Here is a 21,743-nt window from a genome sequence, read left to right as displayed (position 1 = left end):
TGCTCACACCTCTCCCTCCACTCCCTACTCAAACCCCTCTAGTTCGGTTTCCGCTCAGCCCACAGCATAGAGACAAAGTAACAGGTGATGTCCTCTCTCTGTGTGACTAAGGGTCCCTCAGCCTCTTCATCCTCCTGGACCTCTCTGCTGTGTTTGGAACAGTCGATCATGTCATCCTCCTCCACCGCTCTCCTCCCTCATCCACCTTAGTGGGATCTCACTCGCATGGTTCGAATCCTACTTAGCCAACTGCCAGCACTTCATCTCGGGCAATGTTTTTTACTCTCGCCCCAGCCCGGTCACCTGTGGTGTACCCCAAGGTTCCATCCTTGGCCCCCTCCTTTTCCTTATCTACATGCTTCCTCTCAATGATAATATCCGCAGACATGGAGTAAATTTCCACAAGTATGCGGAGACACACAAATCTATTTCTTGTCCTCCAGTTGCGACTCCCAGTCCACTGATGTCCTGTCAGCTTGTCTGCCACATTTCCCTGGCCAGGACATTTTTCTTACACCTCCGCCACATTGCCCGCCTCCGTCCGTACCTCACTCCAAATGGTGCCGAAACCCTCGTCCATGCCATTGTCACCTCCCACTTCGACTACTTAAAGGCCCTCCTCGCTGGTCTCCCCTGCTTCACTATTCACAAAATTCAAGTAATTCCAAACTCCACAATTTGCATTCCCACCCATACTAAACTCCGTACCTCCATTACCGCAGTCCTTGTCAAACTCCATTGCCTCCCTGTCACAGAATGAATCGACTTCCAAGATCCTCACTCTTATTTAAATCCCTTAACGCCCTGGCAGCCCCCCCGATCCCTCCAACCTGCTCTCCCCCTACACCACTACCCACTGCTTCCAATCAAGTGGCCTTTTCCTTGTCCCCCAAACCCTCCCCCCACCACCGGTGGCTGTGCTTTCAGCCACTACCCCCTGAAGCTGTCGAACTCTCTCCCTCAATCCCTTCACCTTGCTCCCTCTCTCCCCTTTTTCAGATTTCTGAATGATCTGCAGCTTGTGTAGGGAAGAATTGGAAAGGCCGATGAGCAGGCAGTTAGCATAGTTGAGCCTGGAAGTGATGAATGTGTGGATGAGGGTTTTGGTGTCCTGAGGGGAGAGTAAGTGGTGAAGCTGGGCAATGTTGCGGGGGTGAGGGAAGACAGAGCGAGTCATGGCATGGGTGTGGGGTAGAAAGGATAGTTGAGGATCAATTAAAACACCAAGGTTCCACAATGAGGTGTAGTGTGCATCCATGAATGGTGATGCTGTTAGTACCTGAGATGTGAAGGCATTGACGGGTGCCAATCAGGAGCGCATCAGTTTTGTTGATATTCAACTGGTCCACATTATAGGGTCAGAGAGCTTTGTGCGGGAGAGGACATGAGCTGCAGAGTTCTGAATGATCTGTAGCTTGTGGAGGGAAGAGTTGGGAAGCTCGACAGGCAGGGATTTAGTGTAGTCGAGCCTGAATGTGTGGATGAGGATCTCGGCGGTATGAGGGGAGAGGCAATGGCAGAGGGGGGGAAGGCAGAATGGGCCATGGCATGGATGTGGGGTAGAAAGGGAGGGTCACGTAAAATGCCATAGTTGTCATTCTGGTAAATGTCATTAACAGAATGATACCAGGGATGAGGGACTTCAGTTACGTGGAGAGACTAGAGAGGCTGGATTGTTATTTTCCTTAGAACAGAAAAGGTTGAGTGGTGATTTAATAGAGGTGTTGAAAATTATTAGGGGCTTTGATAAAGCAGATAGGGAGAAGGTTTCCTGTGGCAGATGGGTCAGTAACCAGAAGACATTGATTTAAGATAATTGGCAAAAGAACCAGAGGGGATACGAGGAGATTTTTTTTACCCAGAGAGTTGTTATGGTCTGGAATGCACAGCCTGAGAGGGTGGTGAAAGCAGATTCAATAATAGCTTTCAAAAGGGATTTTGATAGGTACTTAGAAAGGAAAAATTTGCATGGCCGGATAAGAGCGGGGAACAGAACTAGATGATAGTTCTTTCAAAGAGTAGGCATGATAGGCCGAATAACCTACTTCTGTGCTGTAAAATTCTATATCAAAAACTAGGTGGACCACAAGTGGTCTTTCCGATCTTCACATTCCTAATCATGGTGGGTGGGACCTTCAATTCAGGATTTGTCTACTCTGAGAATGAGAATGATGGCCACCTACCTCAGCATGTCCATTACACATTAAATCAATAGTGCCGCTGTTGAGCCAGCTTCAGGAGATACCGCAGTCCACCCAGTTCTGCTCACTAGGGAAGTCCAGGGATTCATTCCATCAGTCAGAAGCTCAAGCTCTCTTTGTAAGCATAGGTATTCTGATCCCCTCTGTAGTTCTCTTCACTGAGAGGCTTTTTTGGGAAGGTAAGGGCTTCTGGAAAGATGACCAATAATGCCTTGGAGAAACGCCTCCTCGCTTGGTCACATTAGCACAGTAGTCTCAGGACTGATCTTCCTTTAGCACAAAGTTGGATGAATGTACAGCATATGTGGGGGAAGGTTCAGACATTTAGAAATGAGAAGTCTAGTCCCCAGAGGACTGGCTTTCTAGCTAAGCTGAGGGGTGTAACAGCATGAATGGACAAAGTGAGAATCCAAAGATACCAGTCCTCGAATAGGTGCTGCAGTGATTGGAATCAAATCTGAACCAACTTGTCCTGAATCCTTGCAGAATATGGACAAGGCTGCAGCCTTGGTTGATAGATAGGTCAAACCGTCTGGTGTCCCTTTTTCTCTCGCCACAATGGTATAGGAGATGGCTCCAGACACGCAGGGTTTGATTAGATGACTGCGGTTTGAGAAAGAGGCATGATCATAAGTAACTTGTGGGCTCTGCAGTGGTAGTGATTGTAGTATGACTAGTAAGGCTAATGTGTAATATTTGTGTAGGTCTGAATCACGGAGGAGCTCTCGCAGGCGTTATTCGAGATCCCGATCCCGTCGCAGGAGATCTCGGAGCAGGTCGTACAGTCCTGATTATAGGCATCGCCGGAGCCACAGCCGGTCGCCCATGTCCAATCGCAGACGCCATATTGGCAATCGGGTATGAACCACGTCTCCTTGCTGTGTTTGCTGTGCCCTGTGAGGTGCTTTTCCCTTTGCTGTGCTGTTTTTAATTATCTATATCTGGGAGAGGATTGTGCCATTGTTGTGGAGACAACTCATATTTGGTGGGAATGAAAGTTAGTTGTGGTGCATTTAACAAACAACAAATGCCACTTCTATATTTCAATGAGGTATTTGCTATGGTATTTGCGATTAGAACGAATGTAGTCAAAGCCTCGAAGGATCACGTTCCCAACAGCATGAAAGGTCCTTCAGCTGAGTCAAAGATAATCTTTCTTTTACCTCCCCTCTTACATCCTTCATGAATAAACAGTTTGATCATTGAAATCCTTGTTCCTCGCAGTGCGTCTAATGTACACTCATTCTCCAGTCTGTGAAGCTCTTTTCCCTCCTCCAGTATGTAGACTTTCTGAGCCCAAGTTTCACATTGCCAAAACATTTGGTAAGCTGCCTAGTTTCTCTGGCTTTTTCCTCCTTGTGCTGTACTACACCAGCTCTCCAGCACTTCTGAATTTCAAGTGCTCTTTGTAGTGGAAATGATCATACAGAACCAAAGGCTCTTTCTTTAGTTTGACCCAACACCTGAAATTCAATGAAGGAAAGCTTTATTGTGTGAATTGGTAGTTGCTAATTCTTTGTAATAAAATGTTCAATTGCTAAATAACCAACTCCATTTTGTGATATGAAATTACCATGGTGGATGTGGGTCAAACTTGCAGTGCCCAGTTGATCTGAATCGAAAAAGCAAAGCTGTGTGGCCGCTGAGGATGGTGGGGGGAGATCTGGGGGCTGCAAGGTGACCGAAAACATAGTCAAAGAGAGTTATTAAGGCATGTTTTAAAGGGATGCTGGTTACAGAACCAGGCCAGGGTCGGTTAGCTCCATCTCCTCCACAGTGATGTCTGTGGAGGAGAAACTACCCCGCGTGAAGGGCGCTATATAAATGCAAGTTGTTGTTGTCTGGCTTTGTTTCGAATGAGCAGCGTGTGGAACGAGCTCGCAGGATTCCTCCAGCAACCAGGTTCTTGTTGTGTCTGATAGGAGACTGCACTGATGGGAGCTGCTGCCCTTCATTCCTGAGGTTATTAATTTGCCTTTTGTTTTCTGAGGTTTAACAACACTGGGCTTCAGTAGTAAGTGAAGGATCTGAATTTGTCAGGTGTCCATATAATGAACTGGATGATGTCTATGGTAGATAACTGCCTGGGGCACTGCCCAGTGGCACTTGGGATTCAGTGTGACTGGCTGAAAGACTGATTACTTAGTGCAAGTCTTTTCGATGCTCATCGCTATGATGGCCCAGGAGATAAAAAGATGGTTGTATCAAGGGTCCTCACACAAAGCTCTTTGGCTCTTAGGCCAGCATTGTGTGGACAATGTAGCAATCATTTCGGAGTTGAGCCCTTGTACAACTGCACGTGAATGTGCCTGATCTGCTAATTCCCAAATATGTTCAAATCCTTCTGTAACTAACCTATCTTGTTCAGCTTTGCCATTTACCACCTTCATTAGATTGGTGTCATCTGCAAACTTAGCCACTGTGCTTGCGACTCCTAGTTCCAGATCATTTATAAAAAATGTTGAACAAAAGAGGTCCCAAAACAGACTCTTGTGGAACTCCACTGGTAATATTTTTCCAGTCTAATGACATTCACTGTATCACCACCCTCTGGGTTCTTCCGGCCAACCAATTGTTTATCCATTGTAATATACCTCCACTGATTCCCGCTTTCTTTACTTTCAATACCAGCCTCTCAAGAGGAACTGTATCAAAGGCCTTACTGAAATCTAGACATACAACATCCACAGCCTTACCCTTATCAAGCTCCCTTGTCACACCATCATAGAAAATCAGTAAGTTAGATTGGCAAGACCTCCCCTTTATGAACCCATGTTGCTTATTATTTATAACTTAATTTCTGTCCACGTGCACTGTGATTTTTATCCTTAATAAGATCTCCATAATTTTACCCACAATGGACTTCAAACTCACTGCTCTGTAGTTTCCTGGTTCACGTTTGTTACCTTTCTTAAAAGTAAGAGTAACATCTGCCTTTCTCCAATCCTCAGTACCTCTTTAGTATCCAATGATTTCTGAAAGATTTGTGCCAGCGTTTCTGCCTCGTTTCACCCACAAATATACGGTCAATTTACTTCATAGAATATTCTGTGAAGCGCTTTGTGATGTCTGCAAGACGTGGAATGCGCTATATCAAATGCAAGGATTATTATTATTATTAGATCTTTCTCTGTTAAGCTTCTCCTCTTCCTAGAGTGCTAAATCCTATAATCTGCTCATCTGTGTTGGTCTTGAGAAGCCAGGTTCTCACATGATTTCCGTTCAGTGCTCCACTCTGAATGCCACTAAGTCAAAATATTCATTGCAAGTTTTTCCTTTGTTGGCTGTCTATTTGTTTCACTCCGTTTCTGTTTCTGTGGAGGACACGTAGCTGCCAGAAAATCTGCCAGAAGTGTCCAAAATTATTGTCCAGAATGAAGGTTTGTCTGATTCCTCCTGAAGAGTGGATTAGTTGCCTGCCTCTGTCTGGTGTATTAGAGATTTGATTCTCAAACCATGCTCACGTCACTCACTCTCTCTTTCTCTCTGCACATCTTGGAAAACATTGCTTATCTGCTTGGTATTTGGTTTACGCACCAGCTCTCTTTTCTTAATTTTTAATACCTAATTTAATTGTATCATTGAACCGGTTATTTATTTATTGCAGTTTCATGACTGAAGCTTTATTACACCCACACTATTGTTGCTGCACTATCTGCAGTGTGCACTGTCTGCAGAATCCATTCCAGCAACACATCAGCCTTGGAGGACAGCAATACCCACCCTGCCACCACCACCCACATTAGAAGAAGTGGCACACCACAGCTACAACCTCCATTCCTGTCACTCATCCTGACTTGGACATTACAGAACAGCCCTTTATAACACGCTTCATTAGAGCGCAACTTTGCTTATAACATGATTACACTGTGGGCCCATTCACTATGTAAAATTTCAGCCAGCACATGGGAAGTGAGGGGGTCTGCACACATTTGGCTTGCTTGCCTGCTGCACGACGGTTGAATTTATCACTTCCAAATCATTAGATCACTGTAGTTATGGATGCACAAAGCAGGAAGTGACTTAATTGGCAACAAAAAGACTTGTAGTCAGCCATTTTAGTTTCCCAAAGTAATCTGATCCTCACCAATGTCACTTCTATCTTTATACTCACACATCAAACGGAGAGTAACGTTGAATGGTGACCAGATGATCCGGAAGTTGGCCAATTCTTTCTGTTCGCCCAGGAACTAGCTGGAGTGCAGGATGTGAGCGGTCAGTTTCCCCCCCTACCACCCCACGTGTAGGTTTCGGATTTTATGGACCTAAACAGCACATTGTCTTGGGGATGCACTTTATTTTGCTGTTCACACCAGCAACTTCTCAGGACAACCGGCTGTTAGCCCTACCCAGTAAGGAAAATAAGGAAATGGCCATCAGTGTTTAAACCTGCTCCCAAAATCTAATCCAGGCTGACTGCTGCTGTCTGTGCCCATGGGGGCTGTGTCTGTGTGTGCCTGTGGGGTCTTTGTCTGGGGAGGATAGATTGGTTCATCGTGCTGCCCTCTGACTCATGGGGTGGGAATGAAAGGCGAGAGGTGAGCACAAATTTGATGTGTTGATGTGTTACTGATGACGTGTGCGTAACAATTGATGGTTGATTTGTAGCCTTTTCTGACTTATTTGGGTTTCACCTTCCAATGTCCATGGAATTTTAAATTAAGCTGAAGCGGTGCATGTAATGTGTCCCTGTGAATGGTACCCTGGAGAGGGGCTAGTTTCTGTGTGAAACGCTTCTCCCCTTTTTTGGGAATAAAATAATTTTAATTTTGTACTTTGCCATACCTCTTTAAAATGGCTGTTGATTTAGTTACACTTCCATCAGAGAGGAGCAGAGAGGAATTTAAACTCACCAAGGATTTGTCCTTATGTTTGTAAAAATCTGTTTGCCTTTGTCAAAAGATTGAGGAATCAGTAACATTTCATTCTGGCTTTCAGTAAAAATTGGTGTTGGAAAGTAAGATTTGAGTGTTTGATGCACGGTACTTACGTCACTGTATGTTTCTCGTTTAGGCTAACCCAGATCCTAATACATGCCTGGGGGTGTTTGGACTGAGCCTGTACACCACAGAGCGAGATCTGCGGGAAGTTTTTTCTAGATACGGCCCTCTTGCTGGTGTCAACGTGGTGTACGATCAGCAGTCAAATCGCTCCAGAGGCTTTGCCTTTGTCTACTTCGAGAACGTTGATGATGCTAAAGAGGTAAGTTTGGCACTTGCTTGTTCTCTACATGCTCCACATGCTCCCTCTTGGCTATATCATCTACAGACATTGGATCAACTTCCACATTTGACGAGGCTCAAATATATTTCTCCTCCAACTACAACTCCCAGTCCGCTGATGTCCTTTCAGATTGTTTGACGGACATCAAGGCCAGGATGAGCACAAATTTTCCGCAGCTGAAAGTCGGCAAGACAGAAGCCATACTCTTTGGCTCTGTCAACGTCTTCTCTCCTTCAGATCTAAACTCCTCAACCGCCCCAGACTCTCCGTCAGAGTCTCCGAACCCGTGCACAACTTAGGTGTCAACAACAATAAAATTATATTTGTATAGCGCCTTTCACGTCGGGAGGACGTCCCACGACACTGGACAATCAGTGTTTCAGACCATAGCTGGGGGTTGGGATCAGGGAGAGTGGAGGGCAGGGTGGGAAGGAGGGTAACCAAACGCATGGTCGAAGAGGAGGGTCTTGAAGGAGGCAAGGAAGGGGACGAGGCAGAAGGAATGCGAAATGGAGTACCAGAGGGTGGGGCAGAGAGGCAGAAGGCCCGCCTGCCAATGGTGGGCCGGGCGAGGTGGGGTCGTGAAGCAGGCCACAGCCCGTTAAGAGGAGGGAGCGAGCAGGTTGATAGGGAGTTGGAAGGTCGCAAACGTAGAGGGAAGTAAGACAATGGAGGGCTTTGAAGGTGAGGACCAGGATGTTGAACTGTATCCTCTGTGTGATGGGACGCCAGTGGAGTCGGGCGAGATTGGGGGTGATAGGGTTGTGGAGCCTGGTGCCAGAAAGGACACGGGCTGCAGAGTTCTGGATGATCTGCAGCCTATGGAGGGAGGAGTTGGGGAAGCCAACCAGTAAGGAGTTTGCATAGTCGAGCCTGGATATTATGAATGCATGTAGGAGGGTCTCGGTGGCCTGCGGTGTGAGACAGTGCAGGAGCCGGGAGATGTTGCGGAGGTGGGAGAAGGCAGAGCAAGACATGGCACGGATGTGGGGTAGAAAGGATAGTTGAGGGTCAAACAAGATGCCAAAGTTCTGGACTGGCTTAGTAAGGTGGCATGTGCATTCAGGAGAACCTCGGTCTTGTTGACATTCAACTGAAGAAAGTTAGCTCTCATCCAGTACTTGATGTCTGACATCAAGACAGCAGTGGTCCTGGAGTCGAGGGTGGAGGCAGAGAGATAGAGTTGGGTGTCATCCGCATGCATGTGAAAATCGACCCCATGTCTGCGGATGATGTCACTAAGAGGGAGATACTGAAAAGGAGGGGACCGAGGACAGAGCCCTGAGGAACGCCACACAAGATGGTGCGGGGGCTAGAGGAGAAACCGTTTGTGGAGATGCAGCGGAGACGGTATGAGAGGTAGATCTGAACCATTCAAGGACAGAGCCATGAAGGTTGAGGTGAGAGACGTCAGGTTCGATCCCCAGCTTTCCTTTCTACCACATATCCGTTCCCTAACCAGGACCGCTTTTTTCCACCTCCGCCACATTGCCCACCTCCGTCCGTGCCTCACAAACGACACAGCTGAAACCCTCATCCAAGCCTTTGTCACTTCCCAGCTGGACTATTCCAATACCCTCCTCACTGGTCCCCCAGCTCCACCATTCACAAAATCCAATAAATTCAAAACTCCACTGCCTGGATACTCACCCGCACAAAACTCTGTATCCTCATCACACCAGTCCTAGTCAGGCTCCACTGGTTCCCAATCACTGAACGGATCAACTGCAAGATCCTCGCACCCATTTTCAAAATACTTAATTCCCTCGCTTCTCTCTACCTATCCGACCTGCTTACCCCCACTCCACCACCGCTGCCTCTGCTCGGCTGGCTCTGGCCTCCTAATTGTCCCTCTTGCCCTCCACTCCACCATTGGTAGCCATGCCTTCAGCCACAACACCCCAAAACTCTAGAAATCTGTAGGATTGTGGAGTCATGTAGCTCAGTGGTTAGAGCACTCGCTTTACAAGCGAGAGACCTGGGTTTGGTTCCCGGCAGGGTGAAACCTTGGGCAAGTTTCCTTACTCCTCACGCCTGATAATAATCTCTCAAGAAAAAAAAATTGGTTGCTTCAATCCACGACTGTTTGTGGGACACTGCTGTGCGCAATTGGCTGCCGCGTTTCGCCCACAAATATACAGTCAATTCACTTTACAGTCTATCCTGTGAAGCGCTTTGAGACGTCTAGAAGATGTGAAAAGCACTATATCAAATGCAAGTATTATTATTATTAACTCTCCCTCAATCCCTCTACCTTGCCCCCTCCCTCACCACCTTCAAATCCTGCCTAACGATCTTCGTTTTTGATTGTCCTTACAGTTACCTCCCTCTCCCCTTGGCTCCTTGTCAAACTCCGCCACCATTAACTGGGACGCTACCCCGCATGAAGAGCTGTTTGTTGTTCTCAGCAGCAGTCCATGCAGGAGCTCAGCTATTTAGACATTGTCTATCATTTGGGTAACTCACTGCTAATAATTATACTCTCTCTCTCTCTCTCCCTCCCTGTGCCCTGACCAACAATCCTCCAGATAAAAATCAGGCACTTGCTTCACGGCTGTTTGTTGTACATTGCTGTGTACAAATTAACTGCTGCATTTGACTACAAGTAGTCACTACGTTTTACAGTTAGATCCCATGAAGTGCTTTGATATGAAAAGCGCTGTATGAACTGTAAGCATTGTTATGATTTTGATTAGTGAACAGCAAGGGCAATGTAAATGCTTGTTGTTGTTGATCATTGCCTTTGACAGGCTAAAGAGCGTGCTAATGGAATGGAACTGGATGGACGCAGGATCCGTGTTGACTTCTCCATCACCAAAAGAGCTCACACACCCACCCCTGGGATTTACATGGGGAGGCCAACATAGTAAGTCAACTGCTTGTCATTCCAATCAGCATGCAACAAGAATCACCACCACTTGTGGAAGTAACTGTTTACAGACAATTTGCAGGGTCAAAGAAGATTGTAGCCATATCTGTAGATTTGAAGGATACACAGCAGGTTACATACTAAAACAAAGTGAATTTTAGCTCTGAGCAAAGCTATGTGTAAGATTAACGAGCTTGGAAAAGTGGGCTGGAAAGTGACCAGGTTCAAGAATGCTGTTGCTGAGCCAGTGCTCGATGGAACCTGATCTCTTTTGTATCCTCAGAACAGAAGGGGACCGTGCAGCCCATCCATCGTCCTCTGCCATATTATCTGGTTTTCATGCTCTTTCTACACATCACTCTTATTTTGTGATCAAGTCTATTTGTCTTTTCAAACATCTCAATCAGTTCTGCATCTATGACCTTCTGAGTCAGCTCATTCCATCTTCTCAGTACCATTTCGATCTGACCTCCAATCATTTAGCTCTAATTTTAAGATGTCCCTTCGTTTTGGATCCTTCTATCCAGCCTATCTCTTCCTTCATTGTTCTAAACACCTCAGTCAGAACACTCCTGAACATCAAATCACATCAGCCCTTAAAAGAGGTGTCAGCCTAGCTCAGTTGGTGGAACTCTCAACTGGGTTTGAAGGGATGGCCAAACTGGCCGGATGAGACGTTAAAACGAGATCCCTTCTGTGGCTGTTCGGGTGGACGGTAAAAATCTGATAGTACTATTGGAAAAGAGAAGGGAGTTTCCCAACAATCCTCCAGAAAAATTATATATTCACTTTGTAGCTGCTGGTAGGACCTTGCAGTGTGCTGCTGCGTAGGAAGCTCTGAGATGCTATAAAATGCACGTACTTTCTGTGTTTTTGGGTGTGTAATGTAAGTAGGAGAAAGCCGTCTGACCATTGTGCTCCACTTTACAGTAACTCCCGCCGCAGAGACACCTATAACAGATCCGAAAGGTATGATGATCATGAGTTTTACAACCGGTCCAACAGGTAGGCTTCACTCTCAACTCTAGAACGTTTCTCAGCTTGTGGCAGAATGTTTTAAGCACCAATAGGAGTGCTTTTTTCTGAGAATACCATCAAAATCTTCTCTGAATCTGTCCCACTAATTGTCGCATTACAAGATTCAGTGTTCAAGTCTGGAACTGCAAAAGCTGAATGAAGTTCTTGTTCAGATTAGCTTTTCAAACTACAGTACAGATTCTTTAAAGGGGAACATTAATGGACTGGAGAAATGGCTATAAAAAAGGCAGATGCGGTTTAACTTTGATTAAAAATGAAGCACTATCGTTTGGGTTTAATGGAGTTTTAAGTTTAGCCTGCAGAGTAAAGCTCTCTTTCTAATTAACCTGCTTCGGCTGAATGGCGAAAGCTTCAGTGTTTTGCCCTCAGATTGGTTTCCTTCAGGAGACTAGATGAGTACCTCAGAACAGCTTTTAGCAGATTGCTCCTTTTGAGGGCTCTAAAGTGTTTTTATAAAGCTTCTCAGAGCTCTGAATTAATAAAATTACTGACGTAGTGTGATAAAAGCTCTGTTACCGTTTCAGAAGACGGTCTCCTTCTCCATATTACAGTAGAGGTGGTTACCGCTCTCATTCTAGGTCACGCTCGTACTCTCCACGTAAGTACATCACTGAGTGCTGCTCTCATACATCACAGGATCACACAGCACAGAACCTTCAGACATTTTGTCCAGCACCTTTCACGTTGGGAGGATGTCCCAAAGAAATATATTATAGAGTGGGGTGACTGTATTTTGTGTGCGAATGATATAAAGTGAGGGTGTGCTGCTATATTTTACACTTAACAGGACAAAACGTTCCAGTAAAATTACAATTTCTGTTGAGTAAATTGCCAGTTGTCACGGCTGTGTCTTGTAACCAGTGTGTAAGTGTGGGAACTTTCTGGCTGGGATTAAAGGTTGAATATATGTAACAGAAATCTGGAACACATTCAGCCCACAAGTCTGTTCCCCTGTTTTATTGGATCTTGTCAGATCTTTTAATCTCAATGCGGTGCCCTTTTCTCACTCCCCTCAGTCCCTGTCCAATCTTTGCCTGTGTCTCTGTTAAACATTGCTGTTGATTCTGTCTCTGCAGGTTTCCACATCCTCACAGTCTCTGTGTGTCCTGACCTCACTCCTCCCCACAGCCACACTCTGATTTTCATTACTCTTGTAATGCTCCTCTCCCAGAGGGACAGTGCTCACTTTCTAAGCTGGCATTGTTATACACACCTAACACACAGCTTTGCTCTCATCACTGAACCCCAGGCTCCAGCCACTCTTTATTGTCTGCACTTGTCTCTTGCAGGTCGTTATTGAAGACCCGATCTATCCAAACAGCAACTTGTGGGGCAACTGACATTTGCTGAAGATTTATTTTATAAAAACATTTTTAGTCACATTTGTGTAAAGTGTTTCTTTGAAGAAATGTTTAGTGAGATGCTAACATGTTTTGGGTGAAGTTCTAAATAAGCAGCGAGTCCCAAGAGCTTCCTTTTCCTAACCATGGACAAGTCTGAAGGTAGAGAAGAGGCAGTTACAATGGTAACAGACGCTGCAACAAGCCTTTGTTGTGTTAGTGCACTAAGACTAGAGCTGCACTGTCCTCAGTGCGTACACACTAACTCACAGTTCTCTGAATAACTCACAGCTCCAAACCTCTTCTTTATTCTCAGTCAATGCTGTGATCTTTGAAGCACATTGACAAATGTGGAGTCAATTAGAAGTATGCTTATATATGAAAACATCTTTTCAGAGCAGTGATTTTAATGCTTAACAAACAGTTCTTTTGGTTCCCGAAGAATTGCCAAATGAAATCCATTTGCTGCGATCCAGTGGCTTGTGGGGACAAAGAAAAGTTCCCCTGATTGGTTTTCGCTCTAAACCAGGAGAGAATTGTAGCCCCAATCCTGGCCAAGATGTTGGTAAACAATCAAGGTGAACTACTGATTTTTTTTGGTTTCTTTAGATTGTTATTTGATCTTTAATGAGGCTATTTTAGTATCCTGTCAGCAACATTCATTCATAGCCATAAATGTTATTGGTTCATGTTGTAAAAGGACTTGTGTAGACGGGCATTTTTGTCCCAGGGCAGAACATGTGCCACTGACACACGTGTGACATGCGTTAAAATACCTGATACAGAATGAATATTAAACTTCAGCGAGACTGCTTTTTTTCTTTGTATTTTATGTTTCTCTTTCAATTATTTTGTCAGGTCATCACTTATGTGCCCTTTCTTTCAGATTCCTTGCCCTCTGTTTTTCACTGGAATATTTTACAGTCACAAGTGCCTCCCTTGTTGCTAACTGGAGCCGTCGCTGACTGGGGCTGTCACTGTTGTTGGGCTGTGTCACAGGGTGGGGGGGAGGTGGCTGGTCTGGGCTGATTGAAGTTCTGCATATTTTGTATAAAGGACACAAACACTCTTGCCATGTGAGCCCCATGTGCTTCACCTGTACTAACTTTGACCAGCAGGCTGACCAACAGCTCCTGATACACGGCCCACTCAACAAATGATACACGGCCCACTCAACAAATGATACACGGCCCACTCAACAAATGATACACGGCCCACTCAACAAATGAACTTGCCTGCTTCATCTGCACGCCACCTCCACTCACCACATTCCCTCCAACCCCCGCACACGCACACATCCCACACTCATGCACATATTCCCCCACACGCACATATAGGCTGACACACACACCCTTCACAGACACACATTCCTCCCCCCCACACACACCCACCATACACAGTCACCTCCGCGCACATATATTCCCCCCTGCCCACATATACACACCTCCCCCCAACCACACACACATCCCACACACACACACCCTCCCCCCCACACACACATCCCCACCCAACAACAAATTACACTTGTACAGCGCCCTTCACGTCAGAATGACGTCCCAGAACACTGGGCAATTGAGTTTTGGACCCAAGCTGGGAGTTGGAGTCAGAAGGGGAGGCGGGTAGGGGCAGGAGGGTGGCCGAAGGCACCGTTGAAGAGGAAGGTCTTCAGACTGGACTTTAAGGAGGCAAGAGGGGGTGAGGCTGAGGGATTGCGGGACAGAGTTCCACGTGTGGGGGCAGAGATGCTGAACCCCAACCGCCAATGGTGGGGTGGGAAGTCCGGGGAACCTGAAGCAGGCCGGTGTCAGCCGAGCGGAGGGAACGGACAGACTGATATGGGGTTATAAGGTCAGAGAGGTAGGGGGAGCAGGACCATGGCAATAAGAATGAGGGTTTTGTATTCGATTCTTGGAATACCAAGGTGAAGATACCCAACTGGAAGAGGGCTAATTTCAGTGAGTTAAAAAGGGACCTAGCCAAGGAAAGAAAGATTGGCAGGTAAAACAGCTAACGAGCAATAGGTAGCCTTCAAGGAGGAGATAGTTCGGGGACAAAACAAATATATTCGCACAAAAAGGGAAAGGAAGGACATCCAAACCTCCCTGGATGACAAAGGAAATTGGGATTAAAATAAAACAGAAAAAGGAGGCTTACGGTAAATGCCAGGTCCAAAATACAGAAGATAATTAAATAGAAAGTACAGAGAACTGATTAGTGGGTAACGTAAAAGGGAACCCTAGGCATATAGAGAATAAAAGGTTAGTCAAAGGTAGGGTGGGTCCAATTAGGGACCAAAGAGGAAATCTTCAGCCTGACGTCAGTAGTGGGGAAACTTCTGGAGACTACAATCCGGGACAAAATCAATTTTCACTTAAAATTATGGGTTAATAAAGGACAGTCAACATGGGTTTGTTAAAAGCAAATTGTGTCAAACAAACCTGTAAGTTTTTTGATGAAGTAACGGAGAGGGTGGATGAAGGTAGTGCAGTTGATGTAGTTTATATGGATTTTCAAAAGGTATTTAATAAAATGCCACATAAGAGATTTGTAAGCAAAATAGAAGCCCAAGGCATTAAAGGGACAGTGGCAGCGGATACAGACCTGGCTGGGAGGCAGAGAGTAGTGGTGAACGGTTGTTTTTCTGACTGGAGGGAAGTCTGCAGTGGTGTCTCCCAGGGGTCAGTATTGAGACCCCTGCTGTTTATGATCTATATAAATGACCTGGAATTGGGTATAGGGAGTACAATTTCCAAGTTTGCAGATGATACTATAATAATCCTTGCATTTCACGTCTTCTCGACATCTCAAAGTGCTTCACAGAATATGCTGTAAAGTGAATTGGTTGTATATTGGTGAAACGCGGCAGCCAATTGTGCACAGCAGCGTCCCACAAACAGTCGTGGATTGAAGTGACCAATTTTTTTTTTGTTTTTTGGAGGGATTATTATTAGGTGTGTGGAGTAAGGAAACTTCCCCAAGGTTTTGCCCTGCCGGGAATCAAACCTAGGTCTCTCGCTTGAGAGGCGAGTGCTCTAACCAATGAGCTACAGGACTCCACAAATATTCTAAGGAAATCTAGCTAGGAAAAGTAGTAAACAGTGAGGAATCTTGGAAATATAAGGATGACTTCGCTGAGGCGAGGGCAGTGTATGGTGAGGCGAGGGCAGAGGTTTTGGTGCAGTTCTGCCAGATCTGACAGTGAACCGTTAATGTTGATTTGCGTCAGTACATTTGGCAGAGCGCAACTGAGATTTGAAGGAGAGGAGGTGGCTGGAATACCACAGCGATTTGTGCGAGTAGGAGGAGATGACGGGGGCATACGTGTCGAGGATGGCCGAGAGGGACACAAACACATTCCTCACCCACACACACATCCATCTCTCCACCAGCTCCCCACATCTCTCATACCATCTCCAATGCATCTCCACAAATGGCTTCTCTTCCAGCCCCCGCACCGTCTTGTGTGGTGTTCCTCAGAACTCTCGTGGTGACATCATCCACAGACATGGGGGTCAACTTCCACGTGTATGCGGATGACACTCAACTCTATCTCTCACCTCCATTCTCGACTCCAGGACCACTTTTTTCTGTCAGACATCAAGTCCTGGATGAAAGCTAACTTTCTTCAGTTGAATGTCAACAAGATTGAGGCCCTCCTGATTGGCTCCTGTCAGCACCTCCACACCTCAGGCGCTGAAAGCATCATTCTCCAATGATGCACACTCCACCTCATCGAGCCAGTCCAAAATCTTGGCGTCAACTGACCTTTCTACCACCACTGCCTCACGCCTCAGGCCATTGAAAACCTCATCCATGCATTCATCACATGTAGGCTCAACTACACTAATTCCCTGATTGTCGGCCTTCCCAACTCTTTCCTTCATAAACTGCTAATCATCCAGAACTCTACAACTCGTGTCTTTTCCCGTACCAGGCTCCATGACCTCATCACCCCCAATGGCTCTCCATTCCCAGAGAATAGAGTTCAAAATCCTCATCGTTAAGGCCCTCCACAGCCTTGCTCCTTTCTACCTCTGTGACCTGCAGACTCCATATCAACCTGTCCATTCCCTCCGCTCAGCGGCCTGCTCCATATCCCCTGCCCAGCCCACCCCATGATTGCAGGTCAGCCCTTCAGTCATTCTGCCTCCACACAATGGAACTCAATCCCACATCCCTTCCCCTCGCTCCCTCCCTTGCCTCTTTCAAGGCGAGTCTCCAAAACTCTCTCTTTGACCAAGCCTTCCCCCCTTTCTATCTCCATCCCTTCATCCCCTCTCTCTATCTGCCCCCCTTCCCCTCTTTCTATCTCTCCCCTCGCTATCTCTCCCCTCCCCCCTCGCTATCTCCCTCTTTCCCTCCATAGCCATAAAAAAAAATTGGTCATTTTCAATCTACGACTATTTGTGGGACATTGCTGTGCACAATTGGCTGCCGCGTTCACCCACAAATATACAGTCAATTCATTTTACAGTGTGTTCTGTGAAGCGCTTTGGGACGTCCTCCCGACGTGAAAAGCGCTATATCAAATGCAAGGATTATTATTATTATTATAGTCAGGGTATGAGTGGGAGGGTGTAGTGTGCGAAAGGGGGGAGGGGTGTAGTCAGGGTATGAGTGGGACGTGCAGTGTGTGAGGCGGGGGGAGGGGTGTATTGTGTGTGAGCGGGGGAGAGGTGCAGTGTCTGTGTGAAAGGGGGAGGGGTGTAGTGTCCTCTCCCTCTCTCCCGTACCAAACTCCGTGACCCCATCTCCCCCACTCTCGCCCAATCCATTGGCTCCCTATCCTTCAGAGGATCCAGTTCAAGATCCTGGTCCTCACCTCCATGACCTCGTCCCACCCTATCTCTGCGACCTCCTAACCCCTACCAATTCGCCCGCTCCCTCCGCTCAGTCGGCTCTAGCCTGCTCCACATCCCTCCACCCACTTGCCCCACCAGTGGCTGAAGGCAACTCTGCCCCAACCTCTGGAATTCCATCCCCCAGTCACTCCGCCGCGCCCCCTCCTCAGCCTCCTTCAAGTCCCGCCTCAAAACCCTCCTCTTTGACCATGCCATCGCCCCCCCCACCCTTCCCCTCCCTTCCCCCCTGACCCAGCTCGGATCTGAAATGCTGTACTCTGTCTAGCGCCTTGGGACGTCCTCCCGACGTGAAAGGCGCTCTACAAATGTTGTTGTTGTGTTAGAGTGAGTAATGCAGTGTGCGTGTTAGGGGGAGGGTGTAGTGTGAAGGTGACCATGTGTGTGTGAGATGGGTGTTGTGTGTGTGAGGGGTAGGGAAGTAATGTGTGAGGGCGGAGGGGTGTAGTGTGTGAGGGGTAGGGGAGCAGTGTGTGATGGAGGAGGGGTGTAGTGTGTGATGGCGGCGTGGTGTAGTCTGTGAGGGCGGTGGGGTGTAGTCTGTGAGGGCTGTGGGGTGTAGTCTGTGAGGGCGGTGTAGTGTGTGTGTGGAGGGGTAGGGGAGCAGTGTGTGTGTGAGGGGGAGGGGTGTAGCGTGTGTGTGAGGGGGAGGGGTGTAGCGTGTGTGTGAGGGGAGGGGTGTAGCGTGTGTGTGAGGGGGAGGGGTGTAGCGTGTGTGTGAGGGGGAGGGGTGTAGCGTGTGTGTGAGGGGGAGGGGTGTAGCGTGTGTGTGTGAGGGGGAGGGGTGTAGCGTGTGTGTGAGGGGTGTAGCGTGTGTGTGAGGGGGAGGGGTGTAGCGTGTGTGTGAGGGGGAGGGGTGTAGCGTGTGTGTGAGGGGGAGGGGTGTAGCGTGTGTGTGAGGGGGAGGGGTGTAGCGTGTGTGAGGGGGAGGGGTGTAGCGTGTGTGTGAGGGGGAGGGGTGTAGCGTGTGTGTGAGGGGGAGGGGTGTAGCCTGTGTGTGAGGGGGAGGGGTGTAGCCTGTGTGTGAGGGGGAGGGGTGTAGCCTGTGTGTGAGGGGGAGGGGTGTAGCCTGTGTGTGAGGGGGAGGGGTGTAGCGTGTGTGTGAGGGGAGGGGTGTAGCGTGTGTGTGAGGGGGAGGGGTGTAGCGTGTGTGTGAGGGGGAGGGGTGTAGCGTGTGTGTGAGGGGGAGGGGTGTAGCCTGTGTGTGAGGGGGAGGGGTGTAGCCTGTGTGTGAGGGGGAGGGGTGTAGCCTGTGTGTGAGGGGGAGGGGTGTAGTGTGAGGGGGCGGGGTGTAGCGTGTGTGTGAGGGGGAGGGGTGTAGCCTGTGTGTGAGGGGGAGGGGTGTGTGTGAGGGGGGGGGTGTGTGTGTGAGGGGGAGGGTGTCTGTGTGTGGGGGAGGGGTGTAGTGTGAGGGGGGGGGTGTGTGTGTGAGGGGGAGGGGTGTAGTGTGTGTGAGGGGGAGGGGTGTAGTGTGTGGGGGGGGGGTGTAGTGTGGGGGGGGGGTTGTGTGTGGGGGAGGGGTTTGTGTGTGAGGGGAGGGGTTGTGTGTGAGGGGAGAGGTGTAGTGTGTGTGAGGGGGAGGGGTGTTGTGTGTGAGGGGGAGGGGTGTTGTGTGTGAGGGGGAGGGGTGTTGTGTGTGAGGGGGAGGGGGTTAGTGTGGGGGGGAGAGACTAGAGAAACTGGGATTGTTCTCCTTAGAACAGAGAAGGTTACGGAGAGACTTAATAAAGGTGTTCAAAATTATGAGTCGTTTTGATAGAGTAGAAGAAAAGGGAAATTGTTTCCACTGACCAGTGGGTCAGTAACCGGGGCACATAGATTTAAGATAATTGGAAAAGAACCAGAGGGAAGATGAGGAGTTTTTTTTTGATTAGGACGGGTAGAGGGAGGGTAGTGGTAGGAGGGTGACGGTCGCAGAGGAGGGTCTTGAGATGAATTTTGAAGGGCGAGGTGAAGGGCCTGTGGGATGGAGTTCCAGAGGGTGCGACAGAGGGGCTGAAGGCCCACCTGCCAATGGTGCGGCGGGCAAGGTGGGGGATGTGAAGCAAACCAGAACCCGCTGAGCGCAGGGAGCGAGCAGGTTGGTTGGAAGCTAGGAGGTCACAGAGGTAGGGAGGAACAAGGCTGTGGAGGGCTTTGAAGATGAGGACCAGGATCTTGAACTGTATCCTCTGAGTCATGGAGAGCCAGTGGAGTTGCGCGAGGATGGGGCTGATGGGGTCACGGAGCCTGATGCGGGGGAAGACATGGCTGCAGATTTCTGGATGATCTGCAGCCTGTGGAGGGAAGAGTTGGGGAGATTGACAAGCAGGGAGTTTCAGTAGTCGAGACTGGATGTGATGAACACGTGGATGAGGGTCTCGGCGACCTGCGGTGAGAGACTGTAGCAGAGCAGAGAGACACAGAGACATTCACAAACAAATAGAGAGACACACAAACACACGCACACAGACACTCACAAACACAGAGAAAAGGAGACACAAACACATAGGGAGAGAGCAAACTCACACAGATGCTCACAAACATAGAGAGAGACACGCACACAAACACGCAAACACAGATAAGAACATAAGAACATAAGAATTAGGAGCAGGAGTAGGCCATTCAGCCCCTCGAGCCTGCCCCGCCATTCGATAAGATCATGGCTGATCTTCTCACCTAACTCTGATTACCTGCCCTATCCCCATATCCCCTTATCCCTCTGTTTTTTAAAAAATCTATCAGTCTCAGCCTTGAAGATGTTCAAGGACTTCTGGGGTAGTGAATTCCATAAATTCACTACCCTCTGAGTGAAGAAATGTTTCCTCAACTCTGTTCTAAAAGGCTGACCCTTAATTTTAAGACTGTGACCCCTGGTTATAGATTCTCCTACCAGGGGAAACAGACCCTCAGTGTCTACTTTATCAGCCCTTTAAGAATCTTATATGTTTCAATAAGATCTCCCCTAATTCTTCTGTACTCTAGAGAATATAGCCCTAGTTTATTCAGCCTATCCTCATAGGTCAGTCCCCTCATCCAGGAACTAACCGAGTGAATCTACGCTGCACCCCCTCGAGGGCAAGTATGTCCTTTTTTAAATAAGGAGACCAAAACTGCACACAATACTCCAGGTGCGGTCTCACCAAGACCCTATAGAGTTGCAGTTCCCTATTCTTGTACTCTAAACCTTTTGCAATGAACGCTAGTCAACATGCCGTTCGCCTTCTTAGTTGCTGCTGCACCTGCAAACTAACTTTTTGAGACTGGTGTACAAGCACACCCAAATCCCTCTGAATACTAACACTATCTAATCTCTCCCCCTCTAGAAAATAATCAGTTTTTCTGTTTTTTCTACCTAGGTGAATAACGTCACACTTCCCTACATTAAATTCCATCTGCCACCTATTCGCCCACTCCCCAAGCCTATCCGTATCCCGTTGCAATCTTTTTGCATCATCCTCAGAGCTCACTCTCCCACCTAGTTTAGTGTCATCCGCAAATTTAGATACATTAGATACATTACATTCAATGTCCTCGTCTAGATCATTGATGTAAATTGTAAATAGCTGAGGCCCAAGCACAGACACTTTTGCAACTGCATGATTGTTACCAAAGTTATGAATGCCATCTTTCTGATGACCTAACATGCCAAAAGTACTGGAGGTTTTTCCCTTTCCTCTTTCCAGATCTGTTGCCATATTGTTTTATGGACCAACGGTTTACCCTTGTAGTTGGTCCAGTTACCCGCAGCTCAATTAATAAGGTCATCAGAATTGGCTCTACATAAATAGGCAGAAGCAGTGACGATCACCTCCTTTGTGCTTGATGGGAGAAGCTTCATAGCCTCCAGCAGGGCAATAGCTTTAGCCGCTTATGCTGACGCCCCCTTGCATGGGATAGATCGGTTTTCTGATTCATTGCCATCCATTTGCCAATACCCACTCCTGCCTCCCTTCTTTTGTCCACTTCTTGCACTGAACAATCAAAACACAGTACAGTCAATCCATCCACTAGCTCCCTAGGTTTAAGTTCCTCTTGGGGTTTATATTCTGGCAGCAAAAATAAGTTTATTTCAAGTTCAGTTTTTTGTGGAACTCTACCATGGGCCTTGCAAAAGCCCTTACCACAGAGGCCATCTTTGCTTCAAAGCTTTTGGATTTTACCTTTCCCTTGCTCTGCGGACTGAATACCAATGCATGGAGTTAGAAGGATAATTTTTTAGTTATGCTGAGCT

At 47.6% G+C, this 21,743-nt stretch overlaps 1 protein-coding gene across 3 annotated transcripts; it reads left to right on the top strand.

The window, feature by feature from the left end:
- Positions 1 to 2,960: 2,960 nt before the first annotated feature.
- On the top strand, positions 2,961 to 13,498 carry LOC103190573 (transformer 2 beta homolog). Of its 3 annotated transcripts, none has more exons than XM_042345696.1 (6): positions 2,961 to 3,059; positions 7,215 to 7,403; positions 10,175 to 10,290; positions 11,224 to 11,262; positions 11,859 to 11,929; positions 12,621 to 13,498. In XM_042345696.1, the coding sequence occupies exons 1-6, from the start codon at positions 3,027 to 3,029 to the stop codon at positions 12,629 to 12,631; spliced, it is 459 nt and encodes a 152-aa protein (XP_042201630.1). In that variant the 5' UTR covers positions 2,961 to 3,026; the 3' UTR covers positions 12,632 to 13,498. The 3 variants fall into 3 exon arrangements, with proteins under 3 accessions (XP_042201630.1, XP_042201629.1, XP_042201628.1); XM_042345695.1 differs by having other exon boundaries at positions 11,856 to 11,929; XM_042345694.1 differs by having other exon boundaries at positions 11,224 to 11,298.
- The last annotated feature ends 8,245 nt before the right edge of the window (positions 13,499 to 21,743 follow it).

This window comes from Callorhinchus milii, unplaced genomic scaffold, assembly GCF_018977255.1.
Source record: "Callorhinchus milii isolate IMCB2004 unplaced genomic scaffold, IMCB_Cmil_1.0 Scaffold76, whole genome shotgun sequence".
NCBI lineage: Eukaryota > Metazoa > Chordata > Chondrichthyes > Chimaeriformes > Callorhinchidae > Callorhinchus > Callorhinchus milii.
This window is presented reverse-complemented; position numbering and strand designations above follow the sequence as displayed.